General features: G+C 35.5%; 2 protein-coding genes across 3 annotated transcripts; both read right to left on the reverse strand.

Annotated features, from left to right (window-relative positions):
• Nucleotides 1-591: 591 nt before the first annotated feature.
• On the reverse strand, nt 592-4,975 carry LOC122043135 (small nuclear ribonucleoprotein E-like). Its single transcript, XM_042603613.1, has 6 exons — nt 4,851-4,975; nt 4,687-4,713; nt 4,504-4,566; nt 1,948-2,026; nt 1,818-1,863; nt 592-796 (listed from the first exon to the last, which is right to left on the reverse strand). Exons 1-6 carry the CDS (start codon nt 4,890-4,892, stop codon nt 787-789), a joined length of 267 nt encoding a protein of 88 aa, XP_042459547.1. The 5' UTR covers nt 4,893-4,975; the 3' UTR covers nt 592-786.
• A 765-nt stretch (nt 4,976-5,740) lies between these two features.
• LOC122043136 (diacylglycerol kinase 4-like) lies at nt 5,741-17,788 on the reverse strand. Of its 2 annotated transcripts, none has more exons than XR_006129451.1 (13): nt 17,175-17,788; nt 16,231-16,353; nt 15,808-15,945; nt 15,641-15,726; nt 14,150-14,237; nt 13,328-13,403; nt 11,525-11,607; nt 11,290-11,360; nt 9,308-9,385; nt 8,492-8,579; nt 7,787-7,923; nt 6,261-6,440; nt 5,741-6,093 (listed from the first exon to the last, which is right to left on the reverse strand). XR_006129451.1 is itself a non-coding variant. In XM_042603615.1 (13 exons), exons 1-12 carry the CDS (start codon nt 17,730-17,732, stop codon nt 6,282-6,284), a joined length of 1,665 nt encoding a protein of 554 aa, XP_042459549.1. In that variant the 5' UTR covers nt 17,733-17,788; the 3' UTR covers nt 5,743-6,093; nt 6,261-6,281. The 2 variants fall into 2 exon arrangements, 1 of the variants encoding a protein (XP_042459549.1); XM_042603615.1 differs by having other exon boundaries at nt 5,743-6,093; nt 7,787-7,903.
• Between the last annotated feature and the right edge of the window lie 6,620 nt (nt 17,789-24,408).

Genomic DNA, 24,408 nt, shown 5'->3' on the forward strand with positions numbered 1-24,408 from the left:
GTTACAAAAGTACTGACAAAGATGGCCATAAAAGCATCATAATAACTTAGACTTGAGACATTTTGACAACATCTTAACGCATTAATGGGTCAGAGCTCTATCATCTAAGATGGTCATGACAATTGATATCGGCACATATCTAATCTTAGACACAGTAAAGTATTGAACAAAAAACAATCTATATGATAAATTATGGATCAATTAAATATAAGTAGGTCATGGTGACAATTTATATTTGAGCAAACATAATCCTAGTGAAGTGTTGAAAAGCACTAGCCCCCCATAATATCAACTACAGGTGATTCTAGACTATGAGTTGAACTTCAAGTCTTGATGGAGATATTAATAATACAATTTGCTCCCACGCTTTATAAGTTTTTTTTTGCATCAGTAGTTGAGCTAATAAGTCATTCTCTCATCAATGAAGAAGTTAGGGTTGATAAATATAGAATCGGCTAGACATCATTGTCAGAGGTCCTTGGAGAAGATGTGACCGTCTTCTAATGGTATAATAGCCATCAACTTAGCTACTTCAACAAAGCCATGTTCATCAAGCAAAGCAAGCACTAAACAGCTGCAGAAAAGGGGCAATTCAAAACCTGGTGCAATCTCGCTTCCATCTTAAAAGAGTATGAGAATACATTTTGATGCTTTTGCAATGTTCTTGAAGAAAATACATATCATCATACAGAGTGGCTAAAATCAGGAACAAGTAGCAAGTTTACCAACCCTCTCAGACAACAGCTACTGCAATGAGGTAAAAGAGGAGTTGAAGGTTCAATACACTCATTTCCCCCTGAAAATGAAATGGACAAGTCAGGACCACAGGATATGTCATATTAATGGCATTGTATTAAATTATACCCTTTATATTGCTTTTATCAAATCATGATAAGATATTTGTTTATTAAACAAATCATGCCTCAACTATTTTTTTTCTCAGATTATACTTTAATTTTCAAATTCATTTCAAAGTACAAATGAAAATTGAATCAATTTACAGAGTGACTTTAGAACAAGAACTATATATATATGATTTCCTTCCAACTCAAAATGGTAAGGAGTTTCTTACAGTTTAATTTACGCAAAACTAAAGGTTTGAGCAACTTACATGGTAAAAAATTATATACTTGTTCGGTGAAATTTTAAACTATGGAAAATTAAGGTGATAAACTCCAAGATAACCATATTTAGATTGAAAGGCTCAAATATCTATCAATTGTCTGAAAATCATGCAACAAGTTAATCCGCAACTCAGTGTGGGTCATTTTATATTTTATTACACCATTTAAATTTATGTTCGAATCAAGTTGCAGATTCCGAATCTCAAATTTACGCAAAACAAAAGTGTTAAGAGACCATATTGACAATTAGCTAATTAGCAAATCTAGAGTCAAAAACCTAAGTTTACATAAAATTAAGATACAAAAAACCTTTAATGACAATCGTAGATTTGGAAGGAATTTCATGCAAAAATCATTCACAAGCTCAGGATATTTTGTAGTATTTTTTACCACACATTGATTTACAAATTAACTAGCTTACTAGGTTAAATTTTAAATGTGCAAAATTAGAGTATGAGGGAGCTTATTGACCATTACTCAAATATATAATATTTTTACTACAATTCATGTGAATCAGCTTGCATTTGGAATTTGAAGGAAATTTGAAAATTAAAGATAATAAGGAAAAAATTAATAGCTAGAGTGTCATTGGGTGAAAACAATTGTCGAGGCATCGTTTGGTAAAAAAGGAAAAAAAATATACATGGATTGATAAGATGCTCTATTAACAAACAAAAGATGGACACCACTTACGTATTCATCATCAAAGTTATGTTGTCTCCTTTGAGCAAAATCCTCCCTACAATGCAAGGACAGATTTCAGGATGATCATAGGATGAGGAAAAAAAAAACATGAAAAATAATGCATAAATAAGTGACTTGCCCAATGTCTTTTTGGTGTTCTTTTTGACGTTGACTTCCTCAGCATCTTCGAGAACCAGGTTCATATACTCATCAAAACCCTACGAAGTGAGAATGTATTTTAGCACCTTCACATATATTAAATAAATTACTTATGGTGCATTATTTGATTTATAAGAATGACTATTCTATTTTCCATGAAATCTCATAGAATAAATATTCATATTTAGTTACTAAAATGAACTTAATTTTTATAAAATTTTGATTATTCATAAAGAATAGTATTCATCACACCATTGTAGGAATAAATATTTCATAACTCTTCCATTCTTCAGATAATACATATATTCTATTCAACTCTTCAAAATATATATATGATAAGGGTGAGACAATCAGGTTTGGTGATCGAGTACATGAGTTGAGCTTGAGCTAGACAGGTCATTAAGGCAAATTAGACTGATTGAGTCAATTGGACTAGATGATACCATCAATCTGGTCGAATCGTTCAAGCTGAGTAGGGTGAGTCGGTCAAGCTGAGTAGGCCAAGTGAGTCATATCTCATATGAGACAGCTAGGTTAAGTGAGCTAGTAGAGCCAATTGAGTCGTGCAATGCATCGAGCACGTTAATCATGTCAAGTGAGACAAGCAGATATAGGTGGTTGAGCAAGTAAGACAGATTCCCTAATGAGTTTGACAAGTTTCATGATCAAGCAAGCCAATTGAGCCAGGTAGGTCAAATGGAGCAATCAAGTTGAAAGTGTCAAATGGGTTAGTCGAGCTAAATGGGTCAAACAAGTTGACCTATACAAGTCAATCAGGCTGGGTAATTATAATTGCATAGACAAACCCATCGAGTTGAATAAACTGTTTAGACGGAGCAATTGAAACCATTGGGTTGATTGGGCTAGTCGAGCAGGCTGATCGAGCATGACAAAATTGTGTCAAATGAGTCCATCAAGACGAGAGGCATTTAGATCAAATTAGCTAGTTTGCTCAAACGAACAAGCCAGGCTGGGTAAGTATAATTGCGTAGGTAAACCCATCGAGGACAAACTATTTAGACGGAGCAATTGAACCCATTGGGTTGATTGGGCTAGTCGAGCCGGCTGATCGAGCATGACTGACTGAGTCAAATGAGTCCATCAAGATGAGAGAGATGTTTAGGCAAAATGAGCTAGTTTACTCGAATGCACAAGCCAGGCAAGGTAGATTGGTAGCATCAAGCTACTTCCCTACTCTTTCCTTCTCTACTCTCTTTTGCTTCTTGATTTTTCTAAAAGATATTCCTATATGAATTTATCTTCGTAAGAAAAGGATTTTGGTATTTATTGATCCATCATCTTTAATTCAGGGCAAACATAAATAGAAACCCTTAGCTTTTGAATAATGATTATGTTCTCATAAATTTCAATGTGAAAGTACTTCATGAATCCAAGTCCAACTCATGAGAACAGAAACTTCTGAACCAAAGCTTCAACCAGTAAGTTTTATCCATGCCTCCATGTCTCCCAAAGGAAAAAATCTAGACGTGACTTCATTACCATTTAATACTGGCTATTAGCTAAATATAATGCAAATAAATGACACAATTTCAAAATATATATATATATAGCTTAAAATGTTTAAACCTATTTAAATTTGCAGCCTTAAGCACTAACATTCAAGTTATTGGTTAATTAACTGTGCACAAAAACAAATTCCATAATTACTGCTAAGATTTAAAAGCAGCATTTCATTAACTCTCATACCTAAAATGTTTATTTACCTACTTTGTGCCTGTGTCAGACATCCACACTCTGATACCAGCACTTTGAGTCAATGCCCATACCCCCTCTTGCCTAGTGTATACTTCTTAAGAAATATCCCTGTTGGACACTTGGGTTCACACTAATGTTCGATACTCCTAGCGAGTATAAATAACTCTGTATTGTTTGATAGGAAAGCATGAATATTCAAATCTTAATAATTAAAAGCTATAAGTAGTTAACTAACACATTCTTCAATCAACATATGACTAGTAAAGCAGAGATATCAAAGCATATAAAGCAAATACTCTAACTACTTCATAAAATATGACCTTTTGGTTGGTGAATCAATCTACTTGGCCAATTAATAATGGTTTTGGGTGGGAAGCTTAGTAATGTTGTTGTTATACTCAGATGTTTCATGGGAATGCCACTTCCATAAATTCATGGGCACTAGCAAGGCAGATCCTAAGTCAAGTGCCACTATGATGCCATCACCGAAAATAGAAGAGTGGAACGGTAACATATAGGGAGTAAAGCCTAATTTTAGTACTTCACTACATCCTTCTCCTTCATTGATCGGTAGAGAAACAATCAAATCTCCATTACCGTGGCTTCTTCCAAGATTCAACCCCAACCAAATTTTATCTTTGTCATCAATTGACATTTTAAAAGATATTCTTTTGACGTATTAATGAAAGTTAGAAGTATGAAGTAACATCGGGCTAATACGGTAATAGCTCTCACTAAGTTTGCAAACAGAGCAATGAAACGAAAGTGAGAATAAAGCCCTAAACCTTGCGACAGAAGAAAACGGATATATCATACGTACAATTATACGCCCTTCAATCCTCAAGTCCTTCTGTTCAAAGAGCCAGATCTGAATGCGAGCTTTCTGAAGCAATTCCACAACACAGAAAAAATAAAAAAATATAAAATACAAAAACACGTTTACCAAAAATATGTTAAACGAAACAAAACATAAACTAAAGCAGCGACAAGAATCAAAGCGTACACTTTGAAGAAACCGAAATATGAGATTCTGTCGCAGTTCCATCAGATCCCCCATAACCAAAAAGGCCAAAAAAAAAAATTGTGAGACGTGCGAAGACTAAAAATAGCTCAGAGCTATGCTTGCTCTGCTAGGAGTGAAGGAAAGAAGAGGAGAGGAGAACTCACGATAGGTTGGGTCATGATCCGCTGGACCTTCGTGGACGCCATGGCTAACGCTTCTCTGCTTCCTCCGCGATTTGATCCAACGACGACAACTAAAACCCTAGAAGCCGGGAAGAAGAATATATAGATTCGAGCATTGAGGTTTAGAGACGGCTGTTTCGCAGAAAGCACCCTTAGTTTTTACATAATATAATAAATACATATTGAAGTTTCGGAAAACTTCATTTCGCCCCCTAACATCTTACTTTCATATCATCACAATGCTTTAAATTTACCACCTCCATATTAATCCTAAGACGGATTGATAGGAGCGCTGAGAATGAACATATTTGCCTTTGTCACCACGATGCTTTAAATTTAATAATGAAATAATATTATAGTATAATATATTATTGATTATTATTTGGTTAAATAATTTAACTAAGATAATTTGATAGAAATTTTAAATTCAAAAACATTCTAAAAGTCTTAAAATTGAAAATATTTTTTAAATAAGGCAAAAATTTTATTAATAGTCAAGAGCCACTATGACTCATTAGAACAAGAGTCGTGCTTGTATAGTCCCTATAATTGTAACCAAGTTAGTAATAAATATTAGATAGCAATCCCTTGGTCCAAAATCTCTAATCGTTCCTAGACCCTGTTTATTCATTGGTGGAGTGGGTTGTATCCCATTTGTTAATTAGGTAGGGTTGAACTCACGCCACCAATGTATTTGCAAGGTCTCTCTGGTCCAGAAAATCATGGACCAAAGGATTTGAGCTCATAAATTTATATCACATAGTGATGTTTGTGTACGACTATACATTATATATAGTGATGTTAGCCGAGAGGAACTAAGACGAGGAAAGAAAACAAAAAGAAAAAGAATTCTCCATAATTTTCACATGATACAAACAATTAAAGCAAACCAAGGAGTTAACACTGCAATAATTTTATCATTCGATCGAGTAGGATGCTCATAGACATTAACTTTTACTTTACTAATCAGCTAAAATTTTAGATATCATCCTACCCAATCTAAAATTTTCCCAACGGGCATCAAATTGATCTACCAAATAATTGAAGACCACTCCGAGAGGAAAAAAATCGGACATTGATAACGCGATCGAGAGCGGCAGAGAAGAGCATTCGAAAATATACACACATCACTTGTTGAATTGTGGCTTATGAGCCACCCTGGTTGCCTAAAATCCAAGAGAAGCATGATGCCAGGCGCCGTCATGCCATCGGTGGTGTGATGTCCCTTATAAGAAGCAAATATGGTGTTGTAGTCAATAAATCTTTGATACAATAGGTCAAAAATTAATTTCAGATGATTCGAACAGAAAGTAGAGGTCTTTCTAAGGAGAAAAAAAAAACGACAACTCACACAAATCTCCACAGTACTTAACAATTAGCATGTCTACTTACCTGAATCAGTGAATAGAAAGTTCACTCTCCATTTATAATAAGTGAGTGATGAGGAACTCTTTCTATCTCCACAAATGATGAATAATCGGTGTCCATCGGCTGTTTCCAGGGCTCCCCATCCATTTGCATATATGCATCTTTCCACTCCCCGCCTCGAATCTCCACTCGAATTGCTGAAGCCTAATTACACAACATTACATAGGAACCCTTCAGAAAGCAGGGCTAAATTATTTCTAACACTTTGTATCGACATAGCAGATCATAAACACTTTAGCCTACTGTATCACTGGTTCTTGTTTCTGTGAACAGATAAACGAAGTAAAGCATTTGGACAGTGACCCATTTGTATGCATGAAACCGTTTTCATCAGGGAATATAAACTAGTTGGACGAGCTGCCTAGGTGGGATCCTCTGGACCGCGACCCCTGGTCCACTCCTGGACCAGAGCTCGCTCATAGGTGGGGTTCCATGGCAGTCCAGATCCTCTGGACCATAACCCCTGGAACCGTTCCTGGACCAGAGGTCGTTTATAGGTAGGATTTCATGGATCCCACCTGTATAGCAAGTGGGGTCCATAGAACCCCACTTATGAATGAGTTGGTCCATCCTCTGGACCACACTTTGTGGTCCAGAGGATCCGTGCTCGTTTCATGGACCCCATCTGTATAACAAGTGGGGTCCATGGAACCCCCACCTATGAATGAACTGGTCCAACCTCTGGTTCAGAAAGTGTGGTCCAAAGGATCAACGCTCCGAGTTATCTTGGTACAAGGTTTGACTTGTTGGAATTGTAAGATGAACCAATTTTTGGAATTTCTTTCGATTTGAATGGAAATGCTTCACATAAGATTTGAGACTATGAAAAGGTTCTGTCAATATAATTCAACATGGAAAGAAAGCAATCAAATTATCATGTCTCCGATTTTGGTCATTTTTATCTCATTGTCTTTCTTAATCGTTATTGTACCCATTTAGCTCTCCTCTCCTATCCCCTTCCACTCATTTCTCCTAGATCTCTCCTCTACACCACTTTACCTTTCTCGCTTTATATGCTACTCAGACTTGGGCACGAGTATTCAACATGGGTTTGGATCCAAGTGTGTGGCATGGCTATTTTTTAAAAGATCAATAGAAATATCGAATGATCAACACAAAATGTCAATGTGTGGGTGTCGTCGGTATCTAATGTAAGGAACAATAGATGAAAAGTTCAAGTAGCAGAGCTCTCTTTTTCATATTTCACTACTTTCTACACTGCCTGTCTTCTTTTCTTCTGATCTTGCATCTCTCTCTCTCTCTCTCTCTCTCTCTCTCTCTCTCTCTCTCTCTCTCTCTCTCCCTCCCCTTCTCACTTCTCACTTTACTGATTTGGTGGCATATTTCAGTAGAATGATAGAGGATGGAGTTCAATTTTTGGTACAATTTGAAGCAGAAGGCTAATGGCTATTATTGTTCGATTGCCTACTTCACTAAAAATATAGGCAACAAGACTGATATCCGAATTATAACAAAATGCTGATTGATACCTGTGCAATGTGTTTTGCCGATATAATTTCAACCATAACAAGTGAAGCATGCCACCCTTGCTTAAAGCCAAAGATCTCGAGCAGGCCGTCGTCCATCTGGGCTTCAACAAAGCCTCTCTAGGAAAAAAATGCAGAAGCTGCAATGCATTATTTGATGTGACAATGCAGGAAACTTAAAATGAATTAGTATCATCAAAAAACTCACAGTAATATAAAAAACAAATTGATATCTTCCTAGTCTAAAAGCTATGATCGTATGGAAAACAAAACTACATCATAAATACAAGAACACATGACTCCTGATTTTTCAGCTTAGCTTCAAGGGGAATATTGGTTAAAAAAAAATCATTTTTTTCACTTTCCAGAATTTCAAACTGTATAAAATCACAGGGAGAAACATAAATAGTTTGACTTTTGTTGGGTTTCTATAATACCTTATTTTTTTTATGGCAAGGTTGTCTATGTTGGTAAGGAAAGGAGCATCCAGTGAAAGTTAGCAAATTGTATAATGAAATGGGCAGCAGAATTGCCTAGAGATTCCATAACTTACTGAACTTTGTTTTACATTTAAGCATGCTATGAAAAATCTAGAAGATCTAATGATTTTGTGTTATAAGATTGAACCCATTGATGACTATCTAATCTCATGAAAAAGATTTAAAACAAATGACGGTCATTCTAAGAGGCCAGAAATGGTCTACTTACCTTTTCCATATATCCTGGTTTCAGATTACCCCAAGGATTCCTTCCACTTGCATAATTGTGAAGATTTAGCACCACGATTGCCCGGACACTGCATCGATAACTAATTCTGAATAGACTTAAATTAGAAAGGTAAAGAACGACATTCCGAAACATAAAAATCTTCTGGTAAACATATATGAAATAGATCCATATGCAAATAAGAAACAATAGTACAAATATAATTATAAGGTTGACTTCAGTTGAAAAATAAACAGAGAATCCAAAACACACAAATTGTCTTTCATGCATTTATGGAATAAATATTCGAATATCCAATTAAGAAACCATATCACTGGTAGACAGAAAATAAGGCTAATTTCTTTTTGATTGATACAATTCTATATTTTCCCAATATCACCACTAAAGTTTACTTCAACTAAGTTTATCCCTTATAGTTTATAAACTATTCATTTTACCCTATATAAGTAATCTTATTAAATTCTGTGATATTTTGAGCATCTTTACTAGATAGCAAAACATATAACCTAAAATATTTTGCAAAAAGGAAAATTGAAGGTGTACTACTTTTATTATTATTTTCATCAATCCTAGTGGTAATACAATATATATTTATTTAAGAGATCATCAACAGAAAAAAATATTGTTATTAGCACTTTGGGATGATTGCAGAAAATAGAGAACAATTTCTTTTTGGGTGGGAGTAAAAATTGATATAGGAAATGACTAAACTGCAAAAACGTATATAAATAACAACATACTTGAAGTAACATAGAATTATATTAAATGATTAATATTTAATATAAGTGTGGTACTTGCCTTGATGGAACAGGAATCTGTTCCCATTCTAAGCAATTTACCTTTTTAATTGATAAGCGAAGAATGTGTTTGAGTCCCCTGCACAATTTTAAATATTATTCAAACCAAAAAAAAAAGAAGGCATACTTTCAGCTCAGAATTATGCTACACAATAAAGAATGCACAGGAAAAGTATACAGTGGCATTAAGGAGTCCCACAATGGCAAATGAACCTGGAACATATCCAATAAAGCACAAGTTTGAAACATGAAGGGTGTGTTTGGTTTGCACGTTTTTCATTTTCATTTTTTGAAAAACACGTGTTTATGAAAAATGGTGTTTAGTTTGCACTTTTCATGTCTGTTTTCTAAAAAAATAGATAGCATTTTATGGAAAAATAAAGAATGATGAAAAGTCATTTTCTATTTTCTAGAAAACGCGCGTTTTCCAGAAAATGAAAATGGAACATGCATAAACCAAACACACCCTAAGATATTTAGTTTCAAAAATGATGTAGCAAATTAGTGAGACATATAGCCATTATACACATGTCTATTTAAAGACTCCCTATGTTTCAATCACTCAGATATTTTCTTCTGAATTGAAAAGGAAAATACCGGTACAACGGATAATAGTAAACAATAGATATTTAATACATAATTACATATTTAATATTTCTGTTTCTAAATAAGAATTTTATTTAATTTCCCAATCAGATTAAGGAGAGATACTGCATCTAGTATTCAGCCATAAATATCTCCAATCCGATGATTTACAAAGAAAAAATATGAAAGTATTGAGAGCAATCAGCAATATATCACCACAAGCATGTACAGCCGTACAGGTCTAAAAGAGGGCGAAACAAAGCTAGTCCATTTCTTTCACTCAATGTTTTTACCTGAGAATTTTAGATGGCTGTGGTTGCCCAACATTCAAAAACGATAAAAAAAAGAATAGCAACTTCTCACTCAAAAGGATAAACATGCTTTTAGTGCATTTGCATTGTTTATTCTGCCAAAAGTTATGTTCCTTCAAATGCAACATTTGACTTATTTCTTGCAGTTTTTGTTATATAATTCCATGTTCCACTGACCCAAATATGTGTTCCATGCTATTTTAAATCATGTGTCAACTATGTAAAAGCTTGGTCTGGTCTTAGAAATTATAGGGGATAAATATTGGTCTTCGAATCTACTTATGCAAGCTGGAAATATTACTGAGATGTTAATATCCTTACTCAAATTCCAAAGAGTGAAGGGAATCGATCCACTTAGAATATTATGGATCAAGACTATTGCTTCTCTTGATGTAATTTCATCCGTTTGAGCAGCATGAATTAATTATGCCCATTTGGCTTTTATTTCACATAGTTTTCTCACAGAAGATGCAATGTCTCAATCCAAATTGTAACAATTCACCAAGCAAAATGATTTGTTTTAGAATAGCATGTATCAAGCTAGTCAGGAAACACAAATATTGACCAATAAGAATCACTGGGAACTGGATTCAATGATTAATTGCAACTAAGTGTTTGGTATTTGATTCCAAGTGATGATCAAGCACCAGTAAGCATCTAGCACGACTGTGAATTAATAAAGTTAAGGATTTACATTGATGCAAAAACGTGATAACGCTCACGCCAAGCCATATAATAAGAAATTCCCTATTAATAGATACTAATACTATATGCACAACAAATTCAGTGGCATTGAATTTTGACTAATACTCCAATGCCAACAAAACAAATTCAGTGGAATTGAGTCAATTCATACCCAAAAAAATTATATAGAGCACGCTTTGTTGAATTGGTATGTACTATTGCCACATAATATAGCAACACAAATTCAGTGGCATTGAGGCAATGCGTACCATAAAAAAAACCTAATAAGGAACTTTATAGAGCACACCTTGTTGGGTTGCTATGTGCTATTGCTACATACCTTAGCTTCAAACTAATGGTAGAGTTAAAACATTATAAATGAGGGTAGAAAAAAAAAACAAACCTTAGACTTGGATCACTGATGCAAGGTGTAAAAAACCATCCTTGTTTGCATGTATAACCAGTATAAATCAGCTGTCAAACAAATACCAAAAGGTTGAAAGCTCAATGGCTCATGTGTAGCAAGTCAAAAACTTTATCAGGTAGGCCTTCCCATTAGATTGAAAATCTAACAGGATAAAAGAACAAAATTTCAATATAAAATAAAGGCAATCTTGGTGCAAAAGTAATAACTGCACCTTATTTGTTAATGGTCCTTGTGCAAGATATGGTTTTTCATCACGCAGATGATGGAAACTATATGCAACTTGAGCATCCATTCCTAAACATGAGAACAAAAGTGCCTTCTCAGAAAGTTGAGATCTAATACCCAAATAAAGAAAACATCAAACATAGCAATGACTAATAGTGAACCAACATTGAACCTGTACATATACACCCTAACCTGTTCATATCAATTACGGGAATTGCACATGCATGTGCATGTATGTATGCTTATAAAGAAGAGGCAGTTCCTTTGTCTCAGAAAAAAAAAATAACATTACTCATTCAAAATATTAACATAGCAGAAACTCATCCAAACATACAGTTACATAAATTTATGCAGACACATTTTTACAACATTGCATATTGGTATAGCAGGACTATTCTCAATATCATACCTGCATCAACGAAAAGAAAAGTGGAATTAGTTTTTCAACTACCTTCACAGTAAAATTTCTTCACATTTTCCAATATTGCAAGTTCCTTTGGCTACTCATTAAAGTCCTTTCCAATTCCATTTCTAGGTCTGACTACTGACAAGCTTCACAACAAAGAGTGGCACAGCTCATCCATCATGGGGGGAAGCACTCGATGCAAGCCTGAATTTTATTCTTCATGAGCAAGCTGGCAATTAATGGAGCTCTTCAGCAGTCCCAACTTTATATACCGAATCATCTTGCCGACCGAGCAGGTCATTTACAAAGTGGATGATAACTGACAATTATCTAGAGCAACAAGGGAACACTTTTGATCTCCAATGTAAGGTTGTACATTTATAGTTTGTCTCTGCAAGGACTTGAGGATGTGGATCTTGAAGCACAGAACCTCGCAAAGCTAGAACAAGCGGATGCTCTCCCTACCTTGCAATTTGGTTGGGTTTTGCTATATATTACTGTATGATTGTATGTAGGCTCCAAAATAATTCTACTCCATGAATAATCATTCATGTCTACAATTATTTGACGATGGTGTTCACTCCTGTAGATCATTGCAGCTTTTGGCAAAAAGCAGTGACTACTTGATAGTAGTTAGTGACATACACCTTCTAATACATCTGTGTCTAGAACTTAACCCCCTCTCTAAGGTCAATAAATTGGTGTGGAACACTTTTGTGGAAGGGATGCACAAGGTTCACTTGAGCATGCTGCATGTCCCATGTATTCGAGGACGTCCAAGTTTCCAAGTACAAGTACCAATAGTTACAAGTCAAAGGATGGATCATTAAGCATATCAGACTCAAAAAATGGCGTCTATGAGATAACTAAACCAAATTATGGAGTACATTTGTGTTCACAGAAATGCACACATGGAGGCTTTTGACCATCTCCTTAATCCTACCCAAATTTAAATGCGTGGACTGAAACAATTTTATCAGGACCGCTCCAACTCACTGTCAAGGGCGCCTTCATATCCAAATACATGAGTTTTCTTTGCATGGAAAGACAAAAGGATTTTTTGGAAGATCTTAATTCTTCACATTATTCATAGGCCTGCCTGCATAGACCATTGATGAATATTTACACCAGTAGCCTCCAATCCTAGTGTGATGTTCCAAATGATGTTGCTTTCTTGGTATCGTAATATATGTGTTATAGTAGGGAAATTATTAGTGTTAGATTGCCCAACCCCCCCCCCCCCCCCCCCCAACCCAAGTATCACATGATTATGATACATAAATGATATAAACCCGCCAGTGCTCTAGGATAAATTCAAATTTTAAATTATAAGAAATACACAGATGTTCCTCTATGTGTTTGCATGGAGTGAAGAAGTCATACCTATGCTAAAATAATTGTAGAAGATTCCATCAAAGCAAGAAACCCTTTCAGGTAGGAGACCTTCAATATACCCATCCTATGAGAATCAAAAGCAATAAATTCAGTAACAAAGGAACTAAAAAACATGTAGTAAGAAACTAAGAATGATATGACTGCTAATGCTGGCCACCATTTCAGATTGATAATGAATGGTGAAGTACCATGGAATACTGTAAATTGGACAGGGAATTCACCAGCTTGGAAAAATAAGTTTCATTGTCACATGTGATGAAGGGCAAAGCTTAATTTATATGAACAGTTATCAAATTCCCCAGTAGAAACACATGATACATTAAGGAAAATAGATAGGAAATAGTTTCTTTATCATACTGAAGCATCAGAAGCACTAGAACCAAAGAAATTCCATTCCACTCATCATCATCAATCAAAAAGTGATCTGTGTGTTCAAATATAAGCACATCACTATGCAGTAGACTATTAGCTACCCACCAAATTTATAAAAATTAAACCATTGTAATAGATGGCTTTATCACTAGGAAAGCTAGTGGCCCATCAAAACAAATCTTCAGGCTTTTCAAACCCTAATGAAACAGCCTGCTACAATCATTCTTTTTCATACTTTAATTATATAATTGTATAAGAAGTTATGAGAAGCATGTTGAACTACTCTTTTAGCTCTTCTAGGAGATACTCTCCTATAAAACATATGATCTTGTAAAGCTTACTCTTCATCAAAATTCAAAAGCTACACACAATGCAATTTTACGAATAAGAAAAGAAGATAATTCAGTAAAAAGGAAACCAGTAGAATGCTACACTTACCTGCATAAATGTACTTTCACCTAGATGTCTGAGACAGTGTGGCAATTCTATCAAATCTCCAACAGGAACCGAGACAACAATGTGCCAGCTGCGTTTAGATAATTAAGATTTTGGCATGCATCAATACAAGTGATACTAATAATTTGGATGACTTGAAATCTAGAACATGGAAAAGGCAGTAAGAAAGTTTAGTTAAAACTTCAAAGGATTAGTATTTTGTAAGGAAAATTCCACTTGCTAAAATTAACGCAAATTTAGACAAACTATAGGTGCTAATAAGCGTTAAAAAAATAGTTTACTGCAATTTCTTTTGCAGAAATCTTGCATCATTTTAAAGATGACAAGAAAATGTATTTCAAACTCATTTGTTGAGGGTATGAAATATAGCATACTAGGAAAGGCATGTTAAAGGTGGGGATTCGGACAGGCCCAACTTGGCCTAGTTTAGGCAATGTATGACAATGCTTGATAGGGGCAAAGTCATATCATGCTGGGCCTAGTCTGATGCACAAGTTAGGTTGGATGATGGTGGCTTGACTCGGGTAAGGCACGGTCCACGCATGGGTCGTACCATGCTCAACATAAACCCAGACTAGGCATGACACATGCGTCGAGCCTAACCTAAAATTTTTAAAATATAACAATTAAAAAATCAAATATATATAAATAAATTCTAAACCCAGAAATATTTTTAAAATCTTTTGAATTTTTAATATTTCTCTATTTTATATTTTTACTTTTTTACTTTTATATATTTTTTATTTTATCCGGACCCAAATTAGTCTGAACATGGTCAACTGAGTTTAGTCATAGTTTAATGTAGTCATGAGTTGTGCCTTACACAACCCTTAAAGTGCTCGTGTTGTATAAGATAAGGTTTAGAATTTTGAGTTATGCTGAAGTTTCGATTTAAGACCGAAATGATACGATTTTGGTATTGTATAGTGTTATGCCGATATGATTTCATTACTTTTTTAACTGTATTAAAGTTTAAAAATATATAAATAATTGATTGTTATAGATGCTAATTATTGAATTATATTTGAAATTTAAATATTGAATTCAAGCTTTGATATTATCTCATGAAATGTTTGATGCTTATTGAGTAAAAATCAATTTAGAATTAGTTGAAGTCAACTAAGTAGACATGGAACATTTCACTAGGTTGCCATGGGCAGACTATTAAATCTGCCTTTTCAATAAATTGCACAGGGAACCACCTTCACAAGCATTTGCTATTGCCATGTTTGTCAAGTGAACTAATTGGTGAAAAAAGAAACATATTTCAAATAAGATTGATTCTCTTGTAATAAACTTATAATATCCTTTTAGAGATTTTTTTTCTCCAAGGTACACAAATTATGACCTATGGCAAAGAGCTTTAGTTTAGAGTTTCACATAATTATAAGGAGTATCATAAATTCAAAATAACTACTAGTTCAAATTTCCAAAAAATAATGACGCCATATGTTTCCCACTTAAATAGTTTACCTATCCAGACGGCAAATTGGACCAGTAATTGCCTTGTATAATGACCTTTTCACAGTCGACCTCCATGTGACAGGAAATGAACCTCCCTGTGCACATATGTTTTGACCATATTAGAGTATGGATTTACATGCTGTAAATGTAAGCAAAAAGTTGAACTAGATTCTTACCCAACCAAAGCTCCTAGACAGGTCATTTCCTGTTCCAAGAGGAATGATCCCAGTTGGAGGAATTGGCTGTCTGTTCTCTTCATAAAGTTGCCCGAGGCTTCCTAGCACCCAACCTACTGTACCATCACCTCCTGCAACCTGTTGAGAAGATTCACAGGGTAGTATTATCACTTGTAAATTTCATTGCTAAACCAAGATTTACACCTTCATCTGACTACTGCATGCTTTTCACACAATCATATATCAGATCAAAGAAACGGAACAAAATAATCACGACAAAGATTAATGAATGATGATAGAATAGAAAAGTACCTAATGAAGACAAATGATATTACATGAGCTCAATCAGATACAATGTAATATATGACTGCCATAGCAGAAGTTGGTTTGTATTATTTTGGAATTGGTTCCAAACCAGCATACCATGATTCTCAGATTTTCACGAGTAGCCTTTGCACAATCATCACCTAGATCAGCCATCCTCTCCAAGCATGCCAAACCATACTGAACAAAATCTGAAGGCTTTGTAACTGAAAGATCAAATACCTGCGTGTTCAGTTAAGTAATTGTTAGAGGGAATGTCCTTGGATTAACCATACAAATATAAACGTCATTGTAATGGAAGCAACTAACAACTGTATGTGACTGTGAATAACAGGCATAAGAAAGTATTAAAATGCTGCATGCATGCTATGAAAAGTTGAAGTTAAAAATCTAGATCAATGAACAATGACAAAAAAAAAAGTGACTATCCATTAGAAAAGTAAGAAGTATGCAATAAGTGTGAAAAACAAAATATAATCCACTTACATGATAAGAAATCTAGTTTCACAGTAGAGTGTAAAACTGTTGGATGATATAAAACCTACTTTCTCTGTTAACCAAACTAATACTGTCATATAAGCACTTTGAAATTTGCATGATATAAAACACAACATAAAAAAAATCAAAGGCAGTACCCTTGTATCCTACTTCAATAGGTTGGAAAGCTAAATAGATTGGTTGTCATGCAAGCATTGCTTCTAAATATTTCCCAAAACTCTGCAAAGAGCTTCCTTTTTTATTTTGACGATCTATGTGGTTTTTTTTTCTTTATTACAAGGTTATATTGTGTACATAAGACGTGCTATGTTGTATTAGAACCCAGAACCAGTTAAAATGCAACCAGGTGCACTAGCCATGTGCGATACAAGAGGCTCATGTGGGACACTACATTCTAGGCAAGAAGTAGAGTTCATGTTTCTATTATTGACGAATTAAACCTCTTTGATTGATATCCCTTCCTTGTTTTAGCCAAGATGATAACTTTACAGCGCTCAGAAGGTCAAAATCTATAGAACCATGATATGATGCAGGAATTACCAGACCTGGTCTTCGCCGATCAGGTCCTGCAGCCGGCCTTTGAGAAGAGAGCCATGTCGTCCCCCGCTGCGCGAGTTAATGAAGACCACCAAGGGCGCCTCCGGCGGTTCGTCGTCCACCCATCCAGCCTCCCTCGCCGCAGCCTCCGCTTCCAAACCGGCCCCAATGTCCCTCGACCTGACAGCCTCCGCTATCGCCTCCGCCAGGCGGTCGGGAATCACGACCTTCCGGCGTAGCCCATCCTTGTCGACCTTCATGAGGCCCGCCAAGCCGCACCCCAACAGGGAATAGTCCTTGATCGAGGAAGACCTGGAAGGGGGCGCCGACTTCCGCGGCGGGGTCGAGGACGCACTCTCGCAGTCGGCCATCGAAGGCGTGGAAGAGCAGGTGGTGAGGGAGTCGGCTTCATCCTCTACTAGGTTGAAGGCGAGGTACTCTTCGCCGTCGCTGAGCGTCGTCGTCGGGGCGGTCATGGGGATCGCCTTGGATCGATCGGAGGAGGAGGGATTCAACAAGGTGAGGCGGACATGCTTCCAAAATCGAGTGGATTTCGATCGAGGCATTGATTTCTCTTCTCTGCTCTCCTCTCTTCTCCTTCTTCCTCGACCGCCATCGGCGACGTCCGTATAACTGGGAAGAATTTTCATTCCACATCCTGTAATTCATCTTATTTACAACATGCCCCTCACATGTGGTGTTGCATAATCCTTCCCCACTCATTTTTAAATTTTGACTTTCGTCTCCGTCAATAACACCGTTCACTTCATCAGTTAATCTGCACCGTTGATTGTATCCATCAACGGCCAAACTTAAATCTCTAATGAATTGGACAAATAAGATTAACATTAATTGTATATATATTTTATTTTATTTTATTTTGTTTATCTCATTGCTATATTAATGTAATAATGATGTAATTAATGTGATAAATAAAATAAATATTTATGAACAAATTTAATTAAATAAATAAATGTAATCAGATATTTATTTAGTTCGTCAATATTGATAAATAAAAATTATAAATTGTTCATAAATAATATTCTTGAATAAAATTTTTTAAATCATTTGAATTAAGAGCTCCGTAATATTTGAAGAATCAAATACCAATCAAATTCAAATTAAATAATCATAATAATAATTATTTTAGTAACTTAATTCATTTTAGACTTATTTTATTTAGACTTGATTATCTTATCAGTAAATATGAATAACATAAAATTTAATTTCTATTGACTTATTTTACCGCCCAAAATGGGATAAAAAGAAATATTTTTTACCATTTCATTATTCTCTAGGTGAGATAATGATGGTGCTAGTGATTGAAGAAAATGTGGAAATTTGAAATGCTTTAGAGGTTTTTTGTGATATTATCAGGATTGTTTTTAAAATTAATAAAAATAAGGGGGTCAATTGAAAATTTTGCTGTATTTGGAACTTTGCCGCGAATGCTAACGCTCGTAAATGACCATCTTGAAGAAGTTAATTTCGATAGGTGCCATCGAGCTTAGCAGTCGTTAGGTCTTCAATAGTTCGGATTAAAATTTAAAATGCTAAAATGATTTTTTTTTAAATAGAAAAATGTATTTACTCTTATTTTTTGGATTTAAACTAAAAACATTTTAATTTAGTCGTGTCAGTTTTAAAAAAATTCCAAATTTATATTTAAAAAATACAATCTAAATTTTAAAAAGAAAATAAAAAATATTTGCCAGTTTTGGCATTTTTAATCTTTTGTTTTTAAACTTTTGTTCGTGTATTTTTTAATTTCTTAGAGCATTTTTTTTTTCAAATATTAATGATCCCCACTTCTATTACTATTCAAATATTTCACTGTTTAAATATGCTAAATTTTATAATAAAATATCTCATCAATTAAATATTTATGATCATACTTATCAAATATCTATCTATCAAATATCCTTAATTTTATAATTAAATGTTTCATCAATTAAATATTTATGGATCACACGACTATTTTATAAAATTATATCTAATTTTACATTTAAATAAAATTAATATATATTTTTAATAAATTAATTTTGTATTTTTTCCTAACAAGTCCAAAAACAATGTTAATTAAGTTTTTTTAAAAAAAAGGAAATATATAGCATCTTTTGGTGGACCAAAAAAATAAAAATCATCGGGTATAAATTTATGCCTTTTGTGCTTAGTGATTTTCAATCATCTCAAAAATATCCCTTTTAATGAGAGATATTTGAGGGATAGGGATCCTCTAGTCCAGAATTCTTAGGATCAATTCTAATACCCTATCTGCTAAATATGTAGGGTCTAACTCACTCTACTAATAAACTTGTACGATCTCCCTTAGTCTAGAAAATTTTAAATCAGATCTAACCTCATATTTAAGAGGGAGAATATTTAGAAAAATGTCCTTTCAAATATGCTCCATCAGAAAGAAAAGATATTTAGAAAAATATGCTCTTCAGATATCCTTCCTTACATGTGCCCTTACAAATCTCTGAATTTTTTAAAAAATAATATATTTTCTTATTTAAGTATAATTCGTTTTTAATAAAACATAAAGGTTTTCAAATGGAGTTTTTATATGCATGAAAACTAAATAGTACAAAAATTTAATAATATTTAGACATTTATATTTAGCCAGCTTACTCCTCATCATTTCCTTTTTCCTTGTCATTTCAGGAATAAAAAAAATCTTGGACAGATTGGGATGATAGTCGGAAAAAATTTACTTGTATAACTCGTGGTAAAATCCTACCAAAACAAGCGCACCTTTCACCTTTATATCCACGTTCTCTCTAATGTTTGGGCGACAGAGTCTGATTTATAGTAGGACTAGAGAGGGCCATGCCCTGCTTTAGTTTTGCCGTATCAAAAAAATCTATTGCGTCCTCCAAGACTGCTATGGAGTTCCAAATGTCCCCATACCTAAAATCTCAACAGATCTTTAGATCAAAAGCAAGGTACATCCCTCAAAGAAGACCAATAGGTTGTTCTCACCCTTGGAGGGTCGCCGGCCTCATGAGTGACCTTAGAGGTCACTCGTGCTTGCCCTCGTGAGGTAGAGTTCACTCGCGCGAGCAACCTCCGACCGCAAGCAACCTTCGAGATCGCTCACACTCAGTGGGTAATCTCTGTAAGTACTCTAGATTAATTTTGATGTGGTCAATCAGGTTAAGTTTAGGTCATGCAGTCTTGATCCTTGTTTCTAAGTGTGTAGAAGTTTGGCAACACATAAAGTCGAGCGGAAGACACATGGCACGAGAAACGAGTCAACGGACTCGATGTATCTGAGAGACGAGGTACTGCGGAAGAGTACACTAGTGGACAAAAAGGACCTGAGCGACATTTGAGGGACAAGAAGTCGGGGAGGAAGACTGCTCGAGAAGAAAGTCGTAGTTGGGTTCAGGTGAGCTCAACTCTAGATAACTGGAACATTACCTGTTGAACAAAATAATCTATTGCCAAAAACTTTAGGAATTAGCTAAATTTAAATATATAAAATTAAATTCAACTTAACTGTCGAGATGACTTGAGCAGATAATCTCATACTGCCAGCAGGGGTAGATTTCTGCCAAGTATTAAACGCGGATGAGTGACCGAGCCGAGCGAAAAAGAGGTCGAGTGAGTTGCAACTGAACAGGCCTGCGACTGAACGAACATAGAAGTTGAGCGAGCTACGATCGGACGAGCGTGCAACCAAACAAAGAAGAGGTTGAGCTAGTTGCGGTCGGACGAGCGTGCAACCGAACGAACGTAGAGGCCAAGCGAGCTACAGTTGGGCGGGCGTGCAGCCAAGTAAGAAGAGGTCGGGCAAGCAAAGGGCAGAACGAATGCAAAGGTCGACCAAGTTAGTGGCCGAGCGAACGCAGAGGCCGACCAAGTTAGCGGCCGAGCAAACGCAGAGGTCGATCGAGTTAACGGCCAAGCGAACGCAGAATTAGAGCAAGCAGATGGACTGAGGCCTGCGAGGGTTACAGTTTCCTTGAAACAGATTCGCCCTACCTCTGGCTGTGCTTCGAGGGTTCCTCAGGTTGTGTGTTTCCCAAGATACAACGGTGAACCATAATTTCCACCAAGCACTGATGGTCACGGCGAACCGAGAGGTACCCGATTGCTATCACGGGTACTCTGCTGAGCAAGAGATGTAAGACAGAAGAAAAGGGGAACGTAGATGGAGAGCTTCAACTTCTAGAGCGTGTATCCTTTTACCTGTGGTCGTAGTCTCCTTATATAGGAGCTCAAACCAATGGGCAGCGTTAATGATCGTTATTCGCTAGCCGTGAAATGGCAATGTTTCACTCGACTACATTAATCTTTAATTTAATACATCCGTTACACCCTTAAATAAGGGGCAAAATGTTGATTATTCCACTTGGGCAAATTTTGTCCCAACGGGTCTGTCATTCGGTGCACACAAGTCATGCTCGCACATGAGTCAACTTGGTTCAGTGCAATCCAGACCTTGAATTTGCACCCCCCCTACGCACCCACGCGTGAGAGAGAGTCTCTCTCCATGCATTTGTTCACATCATCAATGTATGTGAATCAATATAAACTAACCAATATGCCTTGAAACTCTCAATGTGGGACTAAAGTCTCATTCACAATAGAACTTAATGTCTCTTCCACCTCTTCTCCATTCATATATATCCAACAATCCCCCACATGAATGGAGATAGGGTATATGATAGCATTCGACAGTTGAGTCCAGTATAGGACAGGTAGGTTTTATCCTTTAAACCTTCCCTTGTGAAGATCTGTTTACTTACTGGCTGACAGTAGACACGATGTCCTTAAATTGTTCTGTCATCTGTGTAATCATTGACATATCCACCCAAGAGTCTCCCTGATACAATTCAGTTCTCATAAGTGTGTTCGTTCTTGGCCATGAACACGCCTAGTTTTGTGAGTAGTTCTAAGAATTATGTCTCCAATTCTCTTCGAAACAACCCCACATTTTTCTCACATAGGTGATCTCTTAAGAGCCATATTACTCTTCTTGGATCATTAAAAGTCATGTGTTTAACCTCCATCCTTCACTGATTCATTGGGTTGTTCCCCCACGGTGAGTAACTTTATCAATACAATTAGGTTGTCCCTTTGAACCTAGTTCTTGGGATCTCTAGTCTGCATAGGTTGGATTTCTTTTACACCAACATTTCTCATCGACATCAAGCTCATCCCTCGCGATGAACTTGCAACTAACTCTCTGTTTAATCCATTAGTTAACGGATCTGCTAGGTTATCCTTTGACTTCACATAGTCGACAGTAATAATTTTCGTTGAAAGCAGTTGTCTAATGGTATTATGTCTACAACGTATATGTCTAGACTTACCATTATACAAATGGTTCTGTGCTCGATTGATTGTTGATTGACTATCGCAATGTATGCAAATTGTTAATACAGGTTTTGGTCATCTCGAAATATCTTCTAAGAATTTTCGTAATCATTCAGCATTTTCATCATATTTGTCAAGAGCTACAAACTCATATTTCATCATGGATCTGGTTATTATCGTTTGCTTAGAAGATTTACAGGATATGGTTGTACCTCCAAGAGTGAATACATATCTACTCGTAAATTTAGAGTCTTTTATGTCAGATATCCAACTCACATCGCGATATCCTTTGATCGCAGTAGGATATCTCGTATAGTGTAGCCCATATTCACTAATATATATCAAATATCTCAGTACTCTTGTTATCCCTTTCCAATGCTCAATACCGAGATTACACATGTATCTACTCAATTTACTTACTGCATAGGCCAAGTTTGGTCATGTATAACTCATTAGGTACATCAGACTTCCAATCACTTGAGAGTACTCTATCTGATAGATATTTTTACCTCAAATTTTTTTATAGATATTGACTCGTATCTATCGACTTTACCAATGTCGTAGTATCACCATTAGCAAATTTCTCAAGAATTTTGTCCACTTAATGGGACTAACTAAGAACAAGTTATTCTGTTATTCTAAAAATTTTGATTCTTAGAATCGCATCAGCTAGGTCTATGTCTTTCATATCAAATTTTGAGTTCAACATATCTTTAGTAGATTTGATTATCTTATCATTACTCCCAATGATAAGTATGTGATCTACATATAGGCACAAGATGACATAGTCATTCTCTGTGACTTTCATGTAGACACATTTATCACATTCATTAATCTTAAATCCACATTCCTTCATGGCATTATCAAATTTTTTATGTCACTGCTTTGGTGCTTGTTTCAAGCCATATAATGACTTCACCAATCTATAAATCCTATTTTTCTGGCCTGACACAGAAAATCCTTCCGGTTGCTCCATGTAGATTTCTTCTTCTAAATCCCCGTTTAGAAAGACTATCTTTACATCCATCTAATGTATTTCAAGATTTCATAGAGTGGCAATAGCCAACAATATTCTAATGAAAGTTATTCTCGACACCAGAGAATACGTATCAAAGTAATCGAGGCCTTCTTGTTGTCGATATCTTTTGATTACCAATCTGACTTTATACTTATCAATTGTGTCATCTAACTTCATTTTCTTCTTAAAGATCCACTTGTAACCTAGTGGTTTACTTCCAGAGGAAGATCCACAAGTTCCTAAGTATGATTTTACAAGATAGAGTCTATCTCAAATGCAATTGTCTCTCTCTAGTGAGGTCCATCAGAAGAGCCTACAACTTCTGAATAACTTCGGGGCTCACTTTCCAACATGAAAGTGATAAAATCCGATCCATAAAATTTTTCTACCTGAGCTCTCTGCTCTATCTAAGCTCAACCTCTACCGGTTCCTCATCATCATTTTTATCTTGTGTTTCATATGCCTACTTTGAGGAGCTAGCATCCTCTCGGGTCTTATACGGAAACACATGCTCGAAAATGAGGCATTTCTTGATTCTATTATCGAGTTCTTTTGTATCTCTGGTATTTATGACTCATACAAAAAAAAAATGTTACGCACTGATGTTCTGTGCATATCCAATAAATATGCAATCAACAGTCTTTGATCCTATCTTAATCCTTGTCGGATCAAACACAAAAACTTTGGCAAGACACCCTCGCATTTGTAAATATTTGTAAGATGGTTGTCTTCTATTTCACAACTCATAAGGGCTCTTATCTATTTTCTTCCAGTGCACCTTATTTAAAAGATAATTAGCTATTAACACAGCTTCCCCCCACATGTACTCTTGCAGTCTAAAACTTAATAGAAGAGCATTCATCATCTCTTTTAGAGTTCAATTCTTACGCTAAGCA

The sequence above is a fragment of the Zingiber officinale genome, chromosome 2A (assembly GCF_018446385.1).
Source record: "Zingiber officinale cultivar Zhangliang chromosome 2A, Zo_v1.1, whole genome shotgun sequence".
NCBI lineage: Eukaryota > Viridiplantae > Streptophyta > Magnoliopsida > Zingiberales > Zingiberaceae > Zingiber > Zingiber officinale.

Bases quoted from the DNA above. Each gene is read 5' to 3' on its own strand.
- LOC122043135 (XM_042603613.1), bottom strand. From the start codon at position 4,892: ATGGCGTCCACGAAGGTCCAGCGGATCATGACCCAACCTATC. The intron at 4,714-4,850 runs GTGAGTTCTCCT...GAACTGCGACAG, and splicing joins GGATCATGACCCAACCTATC to AATCTCATATTTCGGTTTCT. The intron at 2,027-4,503 runs GTACGTATGATA...CTCACTTCGTAG, and splicing joins GGATTGAAGGGCGTATAATT to GGTTTTGATGAGTATATGAA.
- LOC122043136 (XM_042603615.1), bottom strand. From the start codon at position 17,732: ATGCCTCGATCGAAATCCACTCGATTTTGGAAGCATGTCCGCCTCACC. The intron at 11,608-13,327 runs GTATGACTTCTT...TCTCATGTTTAG, and splicing joins CTACAATTATTTTAGCATAG to GAATGGATGCTCAAGTTGCA. The intron at 6,441-7,786 runs GTATCAATCAGC...TTGTGTAATTAG, and splicing joins CGGCAAAACACATTGCACAG to GCTTCAGCAATTCGAGTGGA.